The 20,917-nt window shown below is 38.6% G+C and overlaps 1 protein-coding gene across 2 annotated transcripts in view; it reads right to left on the minus strand.

Annotated features, from left to right (window-relative positions):
• The window catches only part of PALS2 (protein associated with LIN7 2, MAGUK p55 family member), a 141,060-nt gene that overhangs the window by 24,190 nt on the left and 95,953 nt on the right, over positions 1 to 20,917 (minus strand). For both annotated transcript variants that reach the window (XM_063452368.1, XM_063452367.1), the window contains exons 6-8: positions 8,049 to 8,180; positions 4,450 to 4,549; positions 650 to 718 (exon numbers count right to left, since the gene is read on the minus strand). In XM_063452368.1, coding sequence (XP_063308438.1) covers positions 650 to 718; positions 4,450 to 4,549; positions 8,049 to 8,180 — 301 coding nt within the window. The remainder of the gene's footprint in view (positions 1 to 649; positions 719 to 4,449; positions 4,550 to 8,048; positions 8,181 to 20,917) is intronic.

The raw sequence follows: 20,917 nt of genomic DNA on the forward strand, positions 1-20,917 counted from the left end.
ACTAGACAACACACACCATGAACCTATCCACAACCAGAGCACCAGAGCGGACACGCTCCCCCACAAAAACACTTAGACCTAGCACGTTCACAAACGACCAAGCAGACCATTAAGTCACAAGATATTACACTAAATGCTTCTTGATGTTTAAGTTCAAACTGTAACCTTGTGCCAAAAACCATGTTCCCAATCATCCCCTTTATTTCTGTACCCCCACCCTAATACCATTACGGAAACCTATCACGCAATTTGTAAAGAAAATGTTATAACAACAGGGAAATGTTCGAACAATGTTAAGAAAATAATAAGGGTATACCAGCAATGGACAACTGTTGTAACTAAGACTGTTTGACTAGCACTTATACTTATGGTGAGCGACTGCTATAACAGTAAATGTATGTTATGTAAACACTGTACCACAAACTATTTCCCAATTTTCTTTTCTGTACCCCCACCCCATAAAACAAAAAATCTTTCAAAATAAAGAATTTATAAAAAAAAAAAAAAAAAAAAAAAAATATAGAGCTGCCAAATCAGACACCAATGGAGTACAATGAAAATACTCTGCAGGTTTATCTGTGCAGAAGGTAAGGCCAATTTATATGTTTGCTATAACTATGTGTACATTGTACAGGTGATGTTAAATTACCGGCATTCCTTGTTGTGAGGTACATCATCTTTTTCTTTTTCTTGCTGGTTATTGTACCACAAAATTGCCCTGGAAAAAAAAAAACCCACAAGTTAAGCAACACATCCAACTATACAATTAACAAAAATGTCTCTTTTACCATAAATATAGTTTTGCAATTGATACAAGGTAGATATCCAATGCCATACATGTCCTTTTGTTAGGTTTTAGTTCTATAATGTAATGATTTGCTTACGTTTAAAACCTCAATTGAGAATAGAGAATAGCCAATATAATATAACGTTTCTTTCAAAAATATATTTACAGAGAGCTGAATATATTAAAGCACTCTTGATGCTCTAAAAATGAAAATAATTTTTATACTTAATATTTAACAGAATGGAAAGAATTCCAGTGGAGAACTCTTATGTTTAAACTGATACAGACCTCTTGCAGACTTTGCCAATTTTACTTTGTTCTCTTTTTTTCCCAGCTTGTCTTGTGAGGAGAATCTCTTTAGAAATTGCTTCCATAAGGGAAAGAGATATCTCTCTGATAAAAATATATTCTTATAAATAATGACGTTTTTATCTAGGGAAAGTAGACATTCCAAGAATGTCATTGGGTCTAGATGTTGTTTATTTTAATTAATATTCTTCACACATTACAACATGTAAACATGAACAGATAATTAGACCCCCTAAAGCTATTTAGTCATACCTACACTGTGAGAAAACAGACTTTTCTTAGCAACGTTATCTTGTCTGAAATTAAAGGGATCCTAAAGCACCAGGAAAACAAAGTAGTTTTCTAGTACTATAGGGTTAATAGCCTCCCCAACCCCCCATATAGCCCCCTTTAGCCACTTACCTGAATCCAGTGCCGATGTCCCTCGGCGCTGGGTCAGGCTCCACCCATGCTCCTCCTCTGCCGACGTCAGCTGGCAGAGGAGACCTAATGCGCAAGCGCAGCAATGGCAGAGTGCACATTAGACCTCCCAATAGGAAAGCATTATTTAATGCTTTCTTATAGGGAAAATCTGACACTGGAGGTTCATGAGGACCAAAAGTCTGTTTGGGTTCCGGAAGCACCCCCAGTGGCTGTCTTGTACTCTGGAACTGCAATGTTTAACATTGCAGCACTAAGTGCAAAAGGGTCACAGCACCCAGACTACTTCAATTAGCTGAAGTGGTTTGGGTGCCTATAGTGTCCCTTTAAGCAAGATAAAGATGCCTAAAGGGACAATACAAGTAGATATAATTCAATTTTTAACTACATGGGTAATATATGGAGGGATTAAAAGAAAAGTAAAAAACAACAAAACAAACCAAATACTTATTAATAAAGATTATTCTGCCATGCAAAACAATTATAATTTAAGTGTCAGTATTTCCTTAGCAAAGCTATAGCTGCATTCATTTAATGCTTTTCATTCTCCCAAAGTATTCCCCAGTAGACCATATGATATAAAGTATATACGGGAGAGATATGGAGTAGCTTAGACGATAAGAGAATAAAGTATGGCAAGTGAACTATGGAATTTGCATTCAGTTTTTAAAAGGGTGAGTTTTCATGTAGTGCAACCAGAGGGAAGACATTACGTATTTACATCTCTATACATTACATTTGCAAAGCATGCTTAGCCAAGGCTTAGGATTGGTTGGCTTTGCAAGTCAAAAAAATTAATAAAATTCAGATCTGTTCCATATTTAGAGTCTTTTTCCACTACTGATTAATCCTTTTCGAGAAATGTTATGTGGTGTACATGATTAGTTATAATGAATTCATGTTCTCATAATTCTTACAAGAGGCAGTGAATAATTGGCACAGGATAATATGAAAGACCTATAATAATAAGTGTGAGAGTGAAGAACAAATATGAACAGATTTCTTACTTGCAGATATTTCTAAGAAACCATGCACGTTTTGTGTAGACAGATTCTCATATAAGTAAAACTGATCTGTCTGTGACCATAAGGCATTTGTAAAATGAGGCCTACAAATGTACACAAAAGAACTGCAATGCCCAGACATGCTTTTTTCCCTGCAGAAAAGTCCTCCCTCCCATTTTGAGGTGTACTGCTCTGAAACTTTTAGTGAGACAGAGAGGGCTGCATATTGTTGAGAACACTGGGAAAAAACTAAAACATTTTTTTTTCTCTTTCACTGAAGATATCCAGAGAAGACTGTTGGTGCCTGTGTATGAACAGGATTGGGAGTGAAGGTAGTTAAAGCAGCACTGTCAGTTGCATTTCTCAAATATATCATCATTTATATAGCACCAACATATTGCACAGTATTTCACAGTTCTAGAATGGGAATATTTGACAAGTAATTTACATATGTACATACACACAAAAAAAGAAAATAAATCAATTTAAAAAAAAAAAAAGTGTTGCCTAGGAAGATAGTAAATTTTCAGTGACTTCTTAAAGGACTGGATTCTAAGGGAGAGTATAAGGGCATGCGGTAGGGAATTCCAAAGGAACAGTGCAGCCTTTGAAAAATTCTGGAAGTGCGGGAACAAGCAGATATCAAGAGGAGATTATTTGCAGAGTGAACAGAATGAAAAGGTGTGTATTTAAGGACAAAATCCTTACGAAAAATGCATTTACACAGCATTGACATTTCATTGAAGCTCCAATACAATCTGAATCTATACTTAGAACAAAATATAGACTCTACTTTGTTTAACCCCTTAAGGACCAAACTTCTGGAATAAAAGGGAATCATGACATGTCATGTGTCCTTAAGGGGTTAAAGGAACACTCCAAGCACCGTAAGCAATGCATCCCGCTGTAGTGGTTACAGCGCTAAAAATGCCCTGGTGCTATTGTCAAACCATTTCAGAAAGGTTTGACAACTTAACTGGGTTCTTCAGGCACCCATGGCACATCCAGTCTTCTACTGCAGGAGAAGCTAGATGTCTTCACACAGCTGCAGTAGAAACAGGACCACGCATGGTGATCGGCAGTGCACATGTGATATTCTCAGCCAATGAGCACACTCTTGGGGAGCTAGCCAGATGTTACTTAAGGTGAATACCAGAAGCAGGGACTACTGGAGTTTAAATGTAAGCTATCAAACTATACTAAAACATTTGACAAATTACACTGTGATGGAGTCAGGGCACTTCTGGCACCATGTATACACACAGTGGGTGAATATAAAACTTCTGGCACCATAACCACTGAAGTAGTGGTTATGGTGCTTGACGTGTTCTTTTATTGCACGGTACAAAGAAATTGCAAAAACTGGCAAAAGAAAAAGCCCCCTTGCTCAAGATAATGGGGAGAAAACATCTTTCACAGGCCTCTGTTATAGAGATTACACTACTGACCCAGCTTCTGCTAGTTTTAACTGCCATCTTCCCCTGTAGTGCCTTTGCATTTGTTGCAAATCCCACACACGACAGTCCTATTTTAAGGATGCACTAGACATTTTTAAAGTGATGGTCTGTGGACAATATATATCTGAACATTTTTTGCTCACCCATTGGCAAGTGAAAATTCACCCCTGGTGAGTGAGTCATAGACTTCCAAAAGGGCTGGATAGTTACTTTTAGCATACAAGTTGTAGAAATGTTATTATGGAATGCCAGCGTCCATGTTTCTTATTTATTCTTTTTTAATTTTAGATCAATAACTTTTATAGGATTAAAAATTACAGGGAATACATTTTAAACAGTTCTAAAATGTACATCTCCATTCAGACAGTACTTTCAATAGAGCTATTAATGTTCAATAGCCACCTTTTTATGCACATAATCAGACATAGTTCTCTTACAATTACATGGTTAAGATGTATATAATTAAAAATACCTGCACCATCCCAATCTCTTCGAACAAACGCTTTCCTCTTTTCTTCCAGGAACTGACTGGGAATTAGGCCTGCACTCCCTCCTTCTTTTACATGGCTTGCCTGCAAATAGTTAACAATATTTTAAATATCTTGTCTACAAAAACATGACAAAAAAACCTGGCAAAGAATTAAACATCCTTCTACAAAGCTTCCATTCAGTTCTACTGATGCCAGCTGGGATTTCCAGATGCTACAATGTAAAGTTTTTAACATAGTGTTAAACATATGACCAGCTAGCAGAAGGAATCCTGAATGGTAATTAGCATATTTAGAAGGCATCTTGGGAAAACAAGTAGTTAAAAGGTTTATTAAGCTAGAGTGTGACTATTAGCATGTTGGAATAATGTCTGAATTACACATTTGCATTTAAGCAAAAAACACATGCACAACAAATATACACAAACCAACAGTATATTTCTAACATCTATAATGAAAATAAAGCAAAGCAGGCTTCTTCTGTACAGTGCAATTTGTACACCTAGTAAGAATTAGTTTTAATACTATAATGACTGTTCCTTCTGGGCTTGCTTTCAAGGTGATGGTCATTACATTATTCACAGTAGGGAGGGATAACGTGGCTCTGTTGTGGTTGCAGACTAGCCTAAAGCCTATGAGGAAGTGTTTTTTGTTATATTCTTTTTGTTATCAATGCACTAACTGCATGGCTGGCTGAAAATCTTTAGATGTGCATTTGACACACACTATAGTGCCAAAGGTTAAAAATCAGACAGACTGACACGTGACATTGATGTTCAACAGAAACATGGTAGATAAATACAAGCTTTTTACGCTGAAAGATTGAAGGTAAGAAAGAGTATCTTTAGAGCTGAGAACTATAAATACCATATTAACCTATAAGATAAAAAAAGCCATTGCAGAACCATATTGCACAAAAAGTACAAATGTCAAATATACGTACAGGCATGGGCATATAAAAACCAAGAATTTGTTAGAAAGATGCATTTCCATAAATACATTTTTTTTTTTTTAATTTGGGTTTCACTTGACCAATCAATTTCCTTCTGAATAGTGAGATCAATGATGCAGTGGTCCTGTAGTGTTAACTTTGCAATGTATTATTTTTTTCATTTTTAAAGGGTAATTTTTACATTGCACAGTTAAACACACCTCGATTGACTGCCACACTGACAGATACCTCAGAACTCCAACTAATCAACCTTCCTACATGTGTAGCAGAAGCGGTACTAGGGATTCTATAGCTTTCTACATCCTCCGTTTGGGAAGGACTTTATTCCAAATGCCAATATTTGTGGGGTCTTGATATCTAGGAATGAAGGGTATTTTGTGGCAGTTTGATTGTACAGAATGAAGTGAATTCTCTGCATTTCATCTTTTTATTATGGACAATTATGTTACTGCATACAAAGATTGCAGTACAATTAGATGCAGCTAGCAGCCTTTTTGTACAAGAATTCCAGGTCATCCCTGCAGTATGTTGGGCAGACTTGCTCTGTAAAGCTGTGCAATAGAAATTACAAGCAAATATTGCACAAAGTTTGAAGGTTTTTCAATAGTACTTGTATTTTTATTTGTGATTTTATGTGCCTGTTCACTTAGCTCTCCTACACAACATGTGCCTATTACACATAATATATTAATGTAAGAATCTTTTTATATTGAATGTGCTGCATTGGCTTTGATGGAATAGGCTTTGTATATCTGGCATAACTTGCCTGTTCCTCCTTATAATGAACCCACATGGGCTGCAAGAGACTGAGGGGAGGGTGTTCAGTTAGTGATATAGTTCTGGGAACAGTGTTTTGTGACCTTGCTGCAATATGTCTCTCATATGGAATACTTTCAGGGTTATTCGCTAAAGAGTGAATTATCAGGATTTTAGTGTGAAATTTAAATTTTAAAATCAAAACAATAAAACTGAAAACAAGGTTAGAGAATTTTTCTAGTTGGGTATTGAGGCTCAAATTTGAAATTCACTTTCAGGGTTACTCACTAAAGCCTGTAAAGAGTAATCTAATGTTTATACTTCCTTTATTGCAAAGTCTGTTTAATTTAGAATTTCTTATCTCCTGCTTTATTATTAGCCTTCTAGACCCAACAGGCACCTCCTGTGTGTGATTAAAGTTCAATTTGCAGAGTATGAGTAAGAACTTTTATAGCAAGCTAACATCTGATTGAAAATTAAACCGTTTTTTCATGTAGGTTGCTTTGAGTCTCAGCCAGGGAGCTGTGGCCAGGCTGCATGAACAGAAACAAAAGTGATTTAACTTCGAAATAGCAGAGAATCAGAAATGAGCAGAGAAACTGCAGCAGAAAGACCCTTTAAAGCAGGGATGTCGAACATGCGGCCCCCCAGATGTTGCTGAACTACAACTCCCATGATTACCTGGCTGTTTCATTGAAAGAATCATGGGAGTTGTAGTTCAGCAACATCTGGGGGGCCGCATGTTCGACATCCCTGCTTTAAAGGAACAGGAGAATAAAAAAAATTAAAGTAAATTGCTTACTGTAATTATAGTATTGTAAAAGTGCATAACATTTCGTTTGTAAGATATAAAGTACTTAGTACAACATTTCCTAAGCACTAGGGGAAATCGAAGCAGGTTAAGAAGCAAAAATCAATTTGTCGGAGTTGCCAAAATCCCTTTCTCTGAGATATTTTTTTTGGCCTCAGGCTGTTAAAGATAATACAACATTGCATAAGGCAGGTGCCCTTTCTCACGGCAGACAAACCAATGTGAATCAGGGAGAAAAGAAAAAATGGTCAACTCTGGCTGCATAATGTAATGTCTTGGCATGCAGAACCATTATTAAAATCAGAAATATTTGTTAGAAAGCTCTGCGCTCATCGGAATAATCAGGTTTCAGTTTTCCCAAGTGCAGGGAAATCAGAAAATATTTCATTCTCGGAAAGAGAATGCAATAGACTTGTCACATATTCTCATCACATATTTTCTTGGCACATTAATAGTCATTTCATTAAAATAAGTGATATCATTAAACCAAGCAATTACTTTTGACCATCTCTTCAAGGACCATAAACAACATCAGGAACAAGCCCAAACACCGGACCGGACACCACCAGACAGGAATGCTTTAGTATTGAACCACATCCTTTTATCTGATCAGGTGTTTCTAAAATAATTATGTTTCATGTGGTGTAATAACAAGTGTGGAGCTAATAAACTACCCCAATCAAACCTGGGCTACTAAAAGGCTGTTTACAGTTGTCCCGCAACCGGCTACACAATTCTGCATGGACATACCATTTCTGCAAGTCTACACCTAATAAAAATGGAGGAATTTGTCTTTACTTATGCTACCTGAATGGAAATGATCTTAAAATCCTAAAAATATATCCCCTTTATAACCCATTTCTTTCCACTTTTTAAATTCTATTAACTACTACATGGATTGAAATGAATGACGATTGAACACACACATAGCAGAAATGCTAGAAGTGTTCTGAGTCTTAAATAACAAAATACTTTAATTAGAGGGTAAATGAAGATTACAACATGAAAGTAACTCCTGGTTAAAGAGAAAAACAACAGGTCATTGTATTATAATTTCAACATACCTGCCACCAATTTGGATCTTCTCTGTTGACTATATGAAGAATTTCTCCTTTGGAAAATTTTAATCCTGCTTCTTTGCATGGGATTAAATTATCATTGAATGGGTTGTAATCAAAATGACACTTTACATATACCTAAAACCAGAGGGGAAAAAGCAAAGCTTTATATAGAATATGATCCAATGTGCAAAGATAGATAAAGGCATGTTCTATCGCAGTTTACAGGTTTCACGAAAAGCCATTGGACATAAAATCTTTACTTTGTACATATTTGAACAGAGTGATATTTATTTGTCATATCATCTTCCCATAACTGTGCTACACTTCAATCCCTAAAGAAACACTCCCAACCCATAACAACGTTATCTCTATGAAGTTTTTATATACCAAAGAATTCCTGGGCCCCATTTTTTTTTTCTATTTTAGTGTTTGGCAAAAGTACATGTTCATTTTTAAAACAGTGTGATTAACAAAAGTAAAGGGTTAACATAGTAATGATTGTTCACGTAGTAGTTAACAGTCATGCATTTGGATTCGTTTGAGGTTTCACCTGGCGTCGAACTAGAGTGCAATGGAGGCGGGTTCTAGTGTCCAGGGCCAGGATGACTGTTTGGCAGTTAGAAATTAAAGCGGACTCATGTAACAAGAAAAACAAAGAAAGAAAACTCACAAAAACAAAGTAACATTTGGTAGGATGAGTACCATGTCAATGTAAATTGGTGTGATTGTGTGTTAGGAAAGTGAGGTGGTGGTACAGAGAAGGCCGGGTTCTCCCCCTGTGTGGCTGTGTAGGCCGTTCGGGTTGCGTGGACCATGTGATGCGTATGAGAGGCCTTCGTTTTTTTTTTTTGCTCTTGTCGGATGTGTCCAGTCACTAGGACAATAGGGAGAGCTGGTGGGCACTTAGAGGATGATTAGACTAAAGGTAAAATAGTTCCCCTAGTGACTGCAGCATCATAAGCTTATTGAGACTAAAATAAATATGCTGTGACTACAGCAGAGTTGGAGTTTCTGAAACAAATCAGTAATATAACTTGACTTTAGCTATAGAATATCAATTTGCTACAATTCTGAGTTTAGTGAATAATGCCTTATATGCCATTTGTCTAGGTTTTAGTATGGCTCTCTTTACCCATGCACAATGTGTCGTTTTCTCTAAGTTATGCTGCCAATTAGATGTTTGTTTTACAACAAAAACTTGCAAATGCCACTATGTAATGTAGAAGTGTATAGATGTGTGACAAAAGGTGGACATTTTATTAGTTCCGCTGCCATCCCATTGACTTATCACAAGGAATACCAAGAGTAAACTTTAGTTTGCCAGGTTAATCATAATAGAAAAAAAAACAAAAAAACAAAAAAAAAAAACTGTAAAATCGTGAATCACGAGAAAAGCCATCCTCGTGGCCACACTGCTCATGTAGGCTGACGCAAATCATATTTGGACAGATGAGGTTTTTAGATAGAAATAGTAAAAAATGTAAATTACACTACAAAACCATGGTATTCACAAAGTAATGACGACCATATTTTCCATGCTAATTGAGAAATGTCCATATAATTTTTTGGTCAATATGTGTCCTTGCACAATATTTCCTTCTGCTATTTTCACTGCTCATACAGCAGACAGAATTAAAAGTCATGACAACTAATATTTGACTTGATGGTGCATCTGTTTCCCTGAGAGATACCTAACAGGCTGGAGTTGTCCTTGTGACTGCTGCAATATCTTTAAATATCCACAGGCATGTGACCATCCCTTCTAAGAATGAGTGTGTAAAACGCTACAGTACGTGTTTTAACATAAAGCAAATCTCTGGTGACATACTAGGTGAAGTGACTGGTGAACTAATTGAAACTCCAAGCCCTCCACATTATTGAAGATCCATCTCCTCTGTTTCCAGCTAGATGACTTAAAACTAAGCGTCTCATTTCCCCTCCTTATAAACTGAGTTAACAATGGTCACTCTTCCTGCAAGTTGATGGTATCCACCAGCCCATTCTTGTTAAGATTCTGACCTCACCTTTACACCAAATATACTTTGTCACCAAATCCGGTCATTTCCACCTTAAACCCATTGCTTGCATTTGCACATTTCTTAAGTAAGATGCTACTAAGGAATTTCGTACTATACATACTATTGTAAATTCCTGCACCAACTACTGTTACACTCACCTAATTGGTCTCTCCAGAAACCATGCTGCCTCTTTTTAGTCCATAACAAATGATGCGGTCAGGCTTATTTTCCTTTCCGGTCACTTCTCTCATGATTCAACCCTTTGACAATCATTACATTTCTACAATTATTCATAGGTACACTCCTTTTTGGTCACTCTGCCAATTACCTACTCATGTCCTCTGTTCACACACAAACTGCTAATTCTAACCTACACGATTCTTAAGGGTAACTTCATTCCTGTTAAACTGTCTGCCCTTTCACATCAGACTTTCTCCTAGTCTTTCTTCATTTAAAAGGTCATTTAAAACCTCTCTCTTCAGGCAAGCCTATTGTTAGGCTGGGTAGTTGCCATTCTATAAATTTGTCCTTTACTCCCTCCAAGCATAATTATTGGCTCCATAATCCACTTCACTTCACTTTCTCACCTTCCAATTATATTGCAGTCCACTATGTTGCATTTCCTCTTGTATTTTATAGTTTAGATTGCAATCTCATGTTAGCAGGCTCTTCGTTAATTTATTTCTTGTTAAAGGAACACAACAACCACTTCAATGGATTGAAGAGGTTACGGTGCTTGGTAGAGATTCTCCTTCCCTGGAAGCTCAGCCTCCAAAGACTATAAGGGAGAGGCAGAGCTGCGCATTGTATACATTACACCAGGGACGTTTTAGCCGCGAGGCAAACAAGGCATTTGCCTTGGGCGGCATTTTCCAGGGGGCGGCAAAAAAAGCCGCCCCCAAATGCCCAGGGCAAACGCCTTGTTAGCCTTGCAGCTAACTGACATGCCGGTTGGGCTGATAGGCGGGCTGCTGGGCGGTCGGGGGCGCGCCGCAGAGTGAGGCTGGGAGCCGGAATGTGACGTCTAGAGCAGCACAAAACCAGGATACACCACTGCATTACACAGTGATAGGGGTCAGAGATTGCCTGACATCATCATAGCATTAATCCATGGCTCAACAAATCCCAGACGCCAGGTCTCCATGGAGACTAGAAATTTCACCCTGGCGGCTGAGATTTATCAGCCCTTTACCTACTGGGCAAGCAATTGGCCACCCTGGGTGGCCGGCTCATGGAGCGTTGTCGCTGGTCGCCCTGGTGAGCATGGAGGCTGTCTCTGTCAGTGTGTGCATGCCTTTGTCAGTATGTGCGTATGTCTGAAAGCATGTGCCTGTCAGATTGTGTGTGTGGTTAGGCACCTGCCCCCCTCCGATCACATGAGAGGTGTTTTTACTCACCTTTTCTTTCCCCAACGCTGTGCCGGTTTCGCCATGGCTTGTCCCGCCTCCATAGTTGGGATAATCTTTATGATCTCAGCTAAGCCAATGCTTTTCCATTGGAAAGCATTGGAAGGATATTCTGTATAGAGGCGCTAAATGTTTCTCTATGGGAAACATTTAGCGCCTCTATACAGAGCACTGACCCAGAACTCTAGTGGCAGTCTGAGTGACTGTCACTAGAGGTCTTAGTAGGCAGCAATGTAAACACTGCCTTTTCTCTGAAAATGTTGCGTTTACATTGAAAAGGATACAGGGACAGCCTATAGGCACCTGAGCATTAAGCTGTAGTGGTTCTGTCCCTTTAAAAAAAAAAAAAAAAACTGGCTCCTAGATTCCTAACAAATATTTAAGCCCTGCATTAATCCCTGATATAGTTGGTTGAAGTCCAGCTTCCAGTAACTAAGAATCTCTACTAAATGGTGAGTAAACTGTTTACCAGTGATGCGGGAACCATTGCTCACAGAGTCCAGGCACAGTGATATATTAAAGAGACATTCTAAGCACGAAACAACTTTAACTTAATTAAATAGTGTTGGTGTGTACATGTTTCTGCAATCTCACTGATCAAATCGCTGCCATTTAGGACTTAAATTACTTTGTTAATGCAGTCCTAGCCACACCTCCACTGCATGTCTCCAAACAGTCTCTCTACGCACACTGTTAAGAGAGATCTGATTTTTAAAATTCCTTTATTCCACAGTATGTTTATTTTAGAAAATCATATCTCCTGTTCCTCTTGTGTGTAATTAAACTACAGGTGATAATCGAAAAATTTGAATATTGTGCAAAAGTTCATTTATTTCAGTAAAGTAAAAGGGGAAATATATGAGATAGACGCATTACATACAAAGCAAGATAGTTCAAGCCAGGATTTGTCATAAGTGAGATGATTATGGCTTACAGCTCATGAAAACCCCAAATCCACAATCTCAGTAAATTAGAATATTACATGCAATCAATAAAACAAGGAGTGTACATAGAACAATAGCGGACATCTGAAAAGTATAAGTATGCATATGGACTCAGTACTGTGTTTGGGCCCCTTTTGCAGCAATTACTGGCTCAATGCGGCGTGGCATGGAAGCCATCAGCCTGTGGCACTGATGAGGTGTTATGGAAGACCAGGATGCTTCAATAGCAGCCTTCAGCTCTTCTGCATTGTTCGGTCTCATGTCTCATCTTTCTCTTGGCAATGCCCCATAGGTTCAGGTCAGGCGAGTTTGCTGGCCAATCAAGCACAGTAATCCCACGGTCATTGAACCAGGCTTTGGTGCTTTTGACAGTGTGGGCAGGTGCCAAGTCCTGCTGGAAAATGAAGTCAGCATTCCCATAAAGCTCGTCTGCGGAAGGAAGCATGAAGAGCTCCAAAATCTCCTGGTAGACGGCTGCGTTGACCCTGGACTTAATGAAGCACAGTGGACCAACACCAGCAGATGACATGGCTCCCCAAATCAACACAGACTGTGGAAACTTCACACTGAACTTCAAGCATCTTGCAGTGTGTGCTTCTCTATTCTTCCTCCAGACTCTGGGTCCTTGGTTTCCAAATGAGATGCAGAAGTTGCTCTCATCAGAAAATAGGACTTTGGACCACTGAGCAAAAGACCAGGTTGGTTTTTCTTTTGCCCATGTAAGACGCTTCTGACGTTGTTTGTTGTTCAGGAGCGGCTTGACAAGAGGAATACGACATCTGAAGCCCATGTCCAGGATCCGTCTGTGTGTGGTGGCTCCCCAACACATTTGAATGGCCTTTTCCTGACAATACTCTCCAGCCTGCGGTCCAGGCTGTTTGTGCACCTTTTTCTTCCACACTTTTCCCTTACACATAACTTTCTATTAATGTGCTTTGATACAGCACTTTGTGAACATCCAACTTCCTTCGCAATTACCTTTTGAGGGTTTCCCTCCTTATGGAGGGTGTCAATGATGGGTTTTCTGCACAACTGTCAGGTCAGGAGTCTTCCCCATGATTGTGATTCCTACTGAACCAGACTGAGAGACAATTTAAAGGGTCAGAAACCCTTTGTAGGTGTTATGGCTTACTTAGCTGATTAGAGTGGGACACTGTCAGCCTAGAATATTGCATCTTTTCACAATATTCTAATTTACGGAGATTGTGGATTTGGGGTTTTCATGAGCTGTAAGACATAATCATCTCACTTATGACAAATCCTGGCTTGAACTATCTTGCTTTGCATGTAATGCGTCTATCTCGTACATTAGTTTCCCCTTTTATGTTGCATTACTGAAATAAATGAACTTTTGCACGATATTCTAATTTTTAGAGTATCACCTGTAAATGGCAGAGAATTGAGAAGTGACACGACAGGGATATGAGCAATATACACTAAAACTGCTTTATTAAGCTATAGTTGGTTTGGTGATTTGAGTATCCCTTTAAAGTTATAACATGCTGCAGAATATGCTGGTGCTATATAAATTGCCAATAATAATAAAAAGTCTTGGAGTGCCAAAACACTATATTGATACTCTCTCTGCAGAATATACCCAGGACATATTTAGGCCTGCACTATGCAAGACACAATAACAGACTACTTAAAGGGACACTATAGGCAGCCATACCACATCTGTTACTGCCATTTTTAATCCTGTAAATAAAAACATTGCCATTCTGCAATTGGCTTGGATTGATTCAGGTCATCGATCTTGATAATCTAAACCAAGAAAACTGGACTGCAGCATGGAGACTGACTGGCCCAGCAATGGAGACAGGGTTAACTACCCTTTTAACTCCTTCAGGTGGGTGCCGGAAACCTGAACGGCTAACAGGGCACTATAGTGTTGGGAATAAACAATTGTATTACTATCTCTATAGTGTTTATTTAAACTGGCATGGCCAAGTCACATAGCTAGAATAATGGCAACAGAGCTAATCACTGTTAGGCAAAAGCATTAATCTTTAATGTATTTGTTTCATCTTATTATAAATTTAATCTTCCTGTTTGATAAGCAAACAAATATTCTGTTATGGATGAATATGTATAATTGTGTTAAAAAGCAAGCACTAATCCCAAAGCATTTGTTTACAGAAACGTAAAAAATTATAAAAATACCAGGCACTAAACCCTCCTCACACATTTTACTCAGATTGAGAATATTAATTTGTATGTTTTTTTTGTGATTGGACTTCTGTCACGTTGCACTGCTTGCTCTATATTTTAGCTTTCCACTTCACAAAATTCAATAAAATTAGCTAGCATTACAGTGACAACATTGGCACCCAGAACACTTAATCTCATTGAAGTGGCCTGGGTGCAGTGTCCCTGTCCCCTGAGACCTGCAATGTAAATCATTTCAAAGAAACTGCAATGTTTATATTGCAGGGTTAAGAATTCCTCTAGTCTTTAACGCAGGGCAAATGGAGCAGTTACTTCTGGGGGGGCCCAAGTAGCTGCCCCATTTGCCCTCTGCCCGCATGCTGAGGGAGCCCACCAGGTGGCCCATGCGCTTAGGCTGACCTGTACGGTGCTGGAAATAAGGTAAGTTTTAATTTAAAGGGGGCCAACCACCTAAATAGTGTTTTTAAGACTATAGGGTCTGGAATAAAACCTATAGTGTTCCTTTAGCGTGCAGTCTCTCAGCTTTAATTTGAAGTTATTCACATCCAAATTGGAGAAAGGAATTACAGATGTTTAATATGTAGTACCTTCTTTTTCAAGGGACCAAAAGTAAAAGGACATTTGACTAATACGCGGTTTCTTGGTCAGCTGTGGGCATTCCCTTCATCAATTAAGCAGGTAAAAGGTCTGGAGTTGATTCCAGGTGTGGCTTTCACATTTGGAATGAGTTGCTGTGAACCCACAATATGCAAAAAAATTTAAAAATAAATCCATTAGAGAGATAGCAGAAACAACAGAAGTGGCCAAATCAACAGTTTGGTACAGTCTGAGAAAAAAAAAAAAACCCCGGTGAGTTATGCAACAAAAAAGGTCTGGGCATCCACAGAAAACAGTAGTGGATGATAGTAGAATCCTTTCCCTTCACAACAACCTGCCAAGTGAAAAAAAGCTCTTCAGGGGCATATCATTATCCAAGTCTACCATGAAGAGAAGACTTCACGAGAGTAAACACAGGGTTATTCACCACAAGGTGCAAACCATTCATAAGCCTCAATAACAGAAAGGCCAGATTATACTCAACCAAAAAACAAAACAAAAAAGGCCAACATTCTCTGGACAGATGAATCTAAGCTCAAACTGTACCAGAATGATGGTAAGAAAAAAGTATGGAGAAGGTTTGGAGCGGCTCATGATCCAAAGCATACCACATCATCTGTAAAACACAGTGGAAGCAGTGTGATGACTTGGGCAAGCGTGGCTTCAAATGGCACTGGCCACTTGTGTTTATTGGTGAGGTGACATAAGACAGAAACAGCTGGATGAATACTGAAGTGTATAGGTATATATTGTCTGCTCAGATTCAGCAAAGTTGATTGGATGGAGCTTAACTTTACAGATGGACAATGACCCAAAACATACTGTGAAAGCAACCCAGTAGTTTTTTGTTTTAAGGCAAAGAATGGAATATTCTGCAATAGCAATCACCTCTTCTCAACCATATTGAGCATGAATTTCACACGTTGATGCCAAAACCTAAGGCCGAAAGACCCACGAACTAACAGCAACTAAGGACAACTGCCATAAAGGCCTGCAAAGCATCACAAAGGAGGAAACCCAGTATTTGGTGATGGCCATGAGTTAAAGACATAATTAAACTATCAAATATTAACATTTTATTTATGATTGTGTTCATTTGTGCAATTACATTTCAGTCCTTGAAATAAGGAGACTGTGCACGAAAATGGTTGCAATTCCTAAACGTTTAATACAATAGTTTTGTTCAACCCATGATTTAACCCCTTAAGACCGCAGCCAAATGTACAAGTTGTGATCCAAAAAAAACGTAAACAAAACCTGGCATTTGCGCTATATGTCTGTCCAACCGTAATTCACCTCTTTCATATTAAATGCACCCACACTTATTATATATCATTTTATTCAGGGGAAAAAGGGCTTTCATTTAACATCAAATATTTAGGTATGGAACATAACTTAATATGAATACAATATAAAAAACTGAGAGAAAATAAGATATTTTTTTTAATTTTCTTAGTTCTATGTGACATTCTAACTGTGAATGTCATAATACTGTTTGCTTTTACTGCAATAAAATACAAATATTTGTATTCAGCGATGTCTCACGTGTAAAACAGTACCCCCTATGTACAGGTTTTATGGTGTTTTGGGAAGTTACAGGGTCAAATAAAGCATGTTACACTTTTCAGTTTTTTCACATTGAAATTTGCCAGTTTGGTTACGTTGCCTTTGAGACTGTATGGTAGCCCAGGAATGAGAATTACCCCCATGATGGCATACCATTTGCAAAAGTAGACAACCCAAGGTATTGCAAATGGGGTATGTCCAGTCTTTTTTAGTAGCCACTTGGTCACAAACACTAGCCAAAGTTAACGTTAATATTTGTTTGTGTGTGAAAAATGCAAAAAACGAATTTGAAAGCCAATTTTGGCCAGTGTTTGTGACTAAGTGGCTACTAAAAAAGACTGAACATACCCCATTTGCAATACCTTGGGTTGTCTACTTTTGCAAATGGTATGCCATTATGGAGGTAATTCTTATTTCTGGGCTACTAAACGGTCTCAAAGCCAACGTAACCAATCTGGCGAATTTCATTGTGAAAAAACTGAAACGCAAGCCTTATGTTTGACTCTAACTTTTGAAAACACCCTAAAACCTGTACATGAGGGGTAATGTTATACTCAGGAGACTTTGCTGAACACAAATATTTGTGTTTCAAAACAGTAAAAAGTATTACAGCAAAAATATCGTCAGTGTAAGTGCCGTTTGTGTGCGAAAAATGCAATAAATTTCACTTTCCCTGACGATATCATTGTTGTAATACATTTTACGGGTTTGAAACACAAATATTTGTGTTCAGCGATGTCTCCCGAGTAAAACAGTACCCCCCATGTACAGGTTTTATAGTGTCTTGGAAAGTTATAGGGTTAAATATAGTGCTAGCAAATTAAATTCCCTATACTTTCGGCCTGGGTTGTTAGGCAGGTCCCGCTAATTGTAATTAATTAGGATACCTAATTATGTAAAATTATTACATAAATATATATGTAAAATTATTATATATCCACGTGTGTGGATATATATATGTATATATATATATATATTTTTTTTTAACAATTATTTGTATTTATATATAGGTATACATATAGTGATGTATACGTATATACTTAGGTATATACATATATATATTATTTCGTTCTACGTGTATTTTGATATCAATATATATATATTAATATCAAAATACAGTTAGAACGAAATTACACACATATATATTTTTAATTATTTTTTTTAATTTTTTTTTTTTTAACGTATTTATATTTTTTTATTATAAAATATATATATATAATTATAATTATGTATATATTTAATCAATATCCTTCTACGTGTATTTTGATATGAATATATATATATATAATTATATATATATAAATATTAAAATACACTTAGTGTGTGTGTGTGTATATATATGTAGTAAGGCCTTTTGGCCTGTGTTTGTGGGAGGGGCGTATGACACACCCCTTCCCTACTTAAGGGACACCCCTTACCTGGCTCCATACCTTCGAGGTCAGCGTTGCATCCTGAATCCACTTCCGGTTCACGGACGGCGCCATCTTGCTTTCGGAAACTCCGCGTTTTTCTTCGGTGTCAGCTGTGTCCAGGAACTCCTTACAGGTCTTTCCACGGCCAGCCACGCACAAAAAACCCGGTCTTCTTCGCTGATCGAGTCCTCAGGACTTCTCAAACGTAAGTCCGTCGCCCGGATCACTTCCCACGGCGTCGCAATAATTTTCAGCCTTACTTTACGGCCACACGCTTTACGGCCAAAGTCTCAGGCAAATTAACCCTCCGGTTTCCGGAAACCAAGTACTAAGTATGTAGCATTCTTATGCTTTACTTTTTCCCTCCTTTATGTCAGTTTGTTTCTATATGATAAGTTTTTAGTACCTGATAGTAGGATTATTCATTTTTAATGCAGATTATAGTTCATTAAATACCAGTCTGTTTTATATACATATAACGATTATAGCATGTATTTCATAATTTATGCTGTCACATTAATTATACCTAGGTTAGGGCTCATGTATTATTAGTTCATGATATTATCCTGGTATACATAGTTTTGCTTGAACAACTTTACTTTTTGTGTACCTTCCATTTACACTTAGGAAATTTGTTTTAAACAAACGTTTTTTTTTTTTTTTTTTTTCCCTCCCTGTTTAAACACACCATGTACACTTTTCATTACATGGCACGTGTCATATGCTGACTTTTCTTTATGTACTCAAATTACATACACAAGAACTCAGATAATTAATCAGGAATAGGTATAATGTATATATATATGTGATAAGGTTTTCTCTAATTTATTTGTGTATATTACGTTGTCACTACCATGTACACCCGATTACATGGCACGTACATTTCCTGACCTTTCTGCATATACTCAAACGATATATCGTGTATACAGAACACGGTCCCAACATCTCACACTTTCAGGATTGAATCACACTTTTGGTTTAACCTCTCATACGTCAACTTTTTCTGCATATGGTCAATTTTCATATTTTAACTCATACTCCCTGCACTATGATTACTACAGTAGCACGGCCATATATATATTTTAAATTTGGTCACCATGTATACACATTATACGTAGCCACTACAAGCTAATCCTGCGTTACGGTTTTTCTCCATAACAAATCAGGCGGGGTACTTCCTTACTCTAATTGTTCCCCTTCAACACATACGGTTAATAAAATCAACCACAGCATATCTAGTCTACGTTAGTATCACAGGATCCATTTCTCATACTATCATATCTATTTCTACCCTTTTAGGTTTATCCAGGTTTTCTATACCTTACGCACCATATACGTATACATACTATCAGGTACGTAAGCCTGCTCACGTGTCACATACGTTCTCCCTAAATAGGACATAGAGTACTGGCAAGTTAGGGGTATAGGCCCAAATAGGTATCTCCCCTCTTGGCATACCGCCTATAGTTTAGAGGTCCGCGAGGCCAACACCCCGCCTCAAAAGTTTCGGAGGCAAACACCCCTCGAGCCACACGTTAGTTAGCCGCCTCGCAAAGTTTAGAGAGGGCGTCACCTGTCACTCCCTTCCCCTGTTTTTCTTTTATTGTCACCGAGAGGCCTACGAATTCCTGCCACTACATGGGTGGCCTCAATATTCCCTCGCGCCAACGCATAGATAGAGCCTCTCATAGCCACTTGGCAAATAGCAGGGCCTCACCTGTCACCAAAGGACAAGATTAATTTTTTCGCCTCACACGGCATAATTAGCCCGCCAGTACATCCCCTGGGTTTCAACACTAACGGTATATTTTCTCATCTAGTATGTCTCAAGAAGGGGTAGAGGATTTCTCCATCCCGAGCACTCCGGCTAGACCAGACTCCCCACCACCGGAAGAAGACATGGCTAGTCCTGCATCATTCAGGTCCTGGACAATCCCTCGCATAACTAGCGAACTCAGGAGGCGACACATTCCTTTCCCCGCTACTGCCAGGAAAGCGGAACTATACAAACTGTTGCACACCTCAACTGATAACTCTGATGCAGGGTAAGGGACTAGCCAGTCTAACCCGACAGATATACATGGCATGCTTACATTCCTCATGTCATCCATGGGCAAGGTAAACTCCAGGCTGGAGAAACTGGAATCGGTCACCACAGCCCTTACCTTGGCTGGGTCAGCCACTGTGACCCCTCCGCCACTGGTCGAGTTGCCACTAGTTTCTCCAGCCACCACCTCTGACGAGCAGGAGGTTAACCCTGCCCATATGATACCTGAGCACCTTAAGAAAGACATCCTGGAAGGTAAAGATGTCAACTTAGCTGCACTACTAATTGCCTCCCAGGATGTGGTGGAGCATAAAACTTATGCGTATGAGGATATTTCTGTGGTGGTCAAGTCCAGGGATGCACGCCTAAACAGGAAACTCACCATCCCGGAATTTGTGTTGGCTTTTGGCATCTACCGGGATGTCATATGTGCCGTTTACCCACACAGGCGTGAGGAATTTGACATGTATATGCACAAGCTGGTGGACCTGGGCAATAAATATGGTGGATCGGCATTCTACGATTACCATAGATCTTTTTCTGCAAAAGTGTCAGGCGCCTTCTCACAGTACGGGACAAGGTCCAACTGGAGTAAGATAGACACAGTGATTTTCTGTAGACACTTTGCAGGGCTAAGGACGCCGGCTTGTGCATACTGCTCCTCCATGTCTCATTCGGCAAATTTTTGTCCCACCACTGCTAACGAGCATACC

This window comes from Pelobates fuscus, chromosome 4 (assembly GCF_036172605.1).
Source record: "Pelobates fuscus isolate aPelFus1 chromosome 4, aPelFus1.pri, whole genome shotgun sequence".
Taxonomy (NCBI): domain Eukaryota; kingdom Metazoa; phylum Chordata; class Amphibia; order Anura; family Pelobatidae; genus Pelobates; species Pelobates fuscus.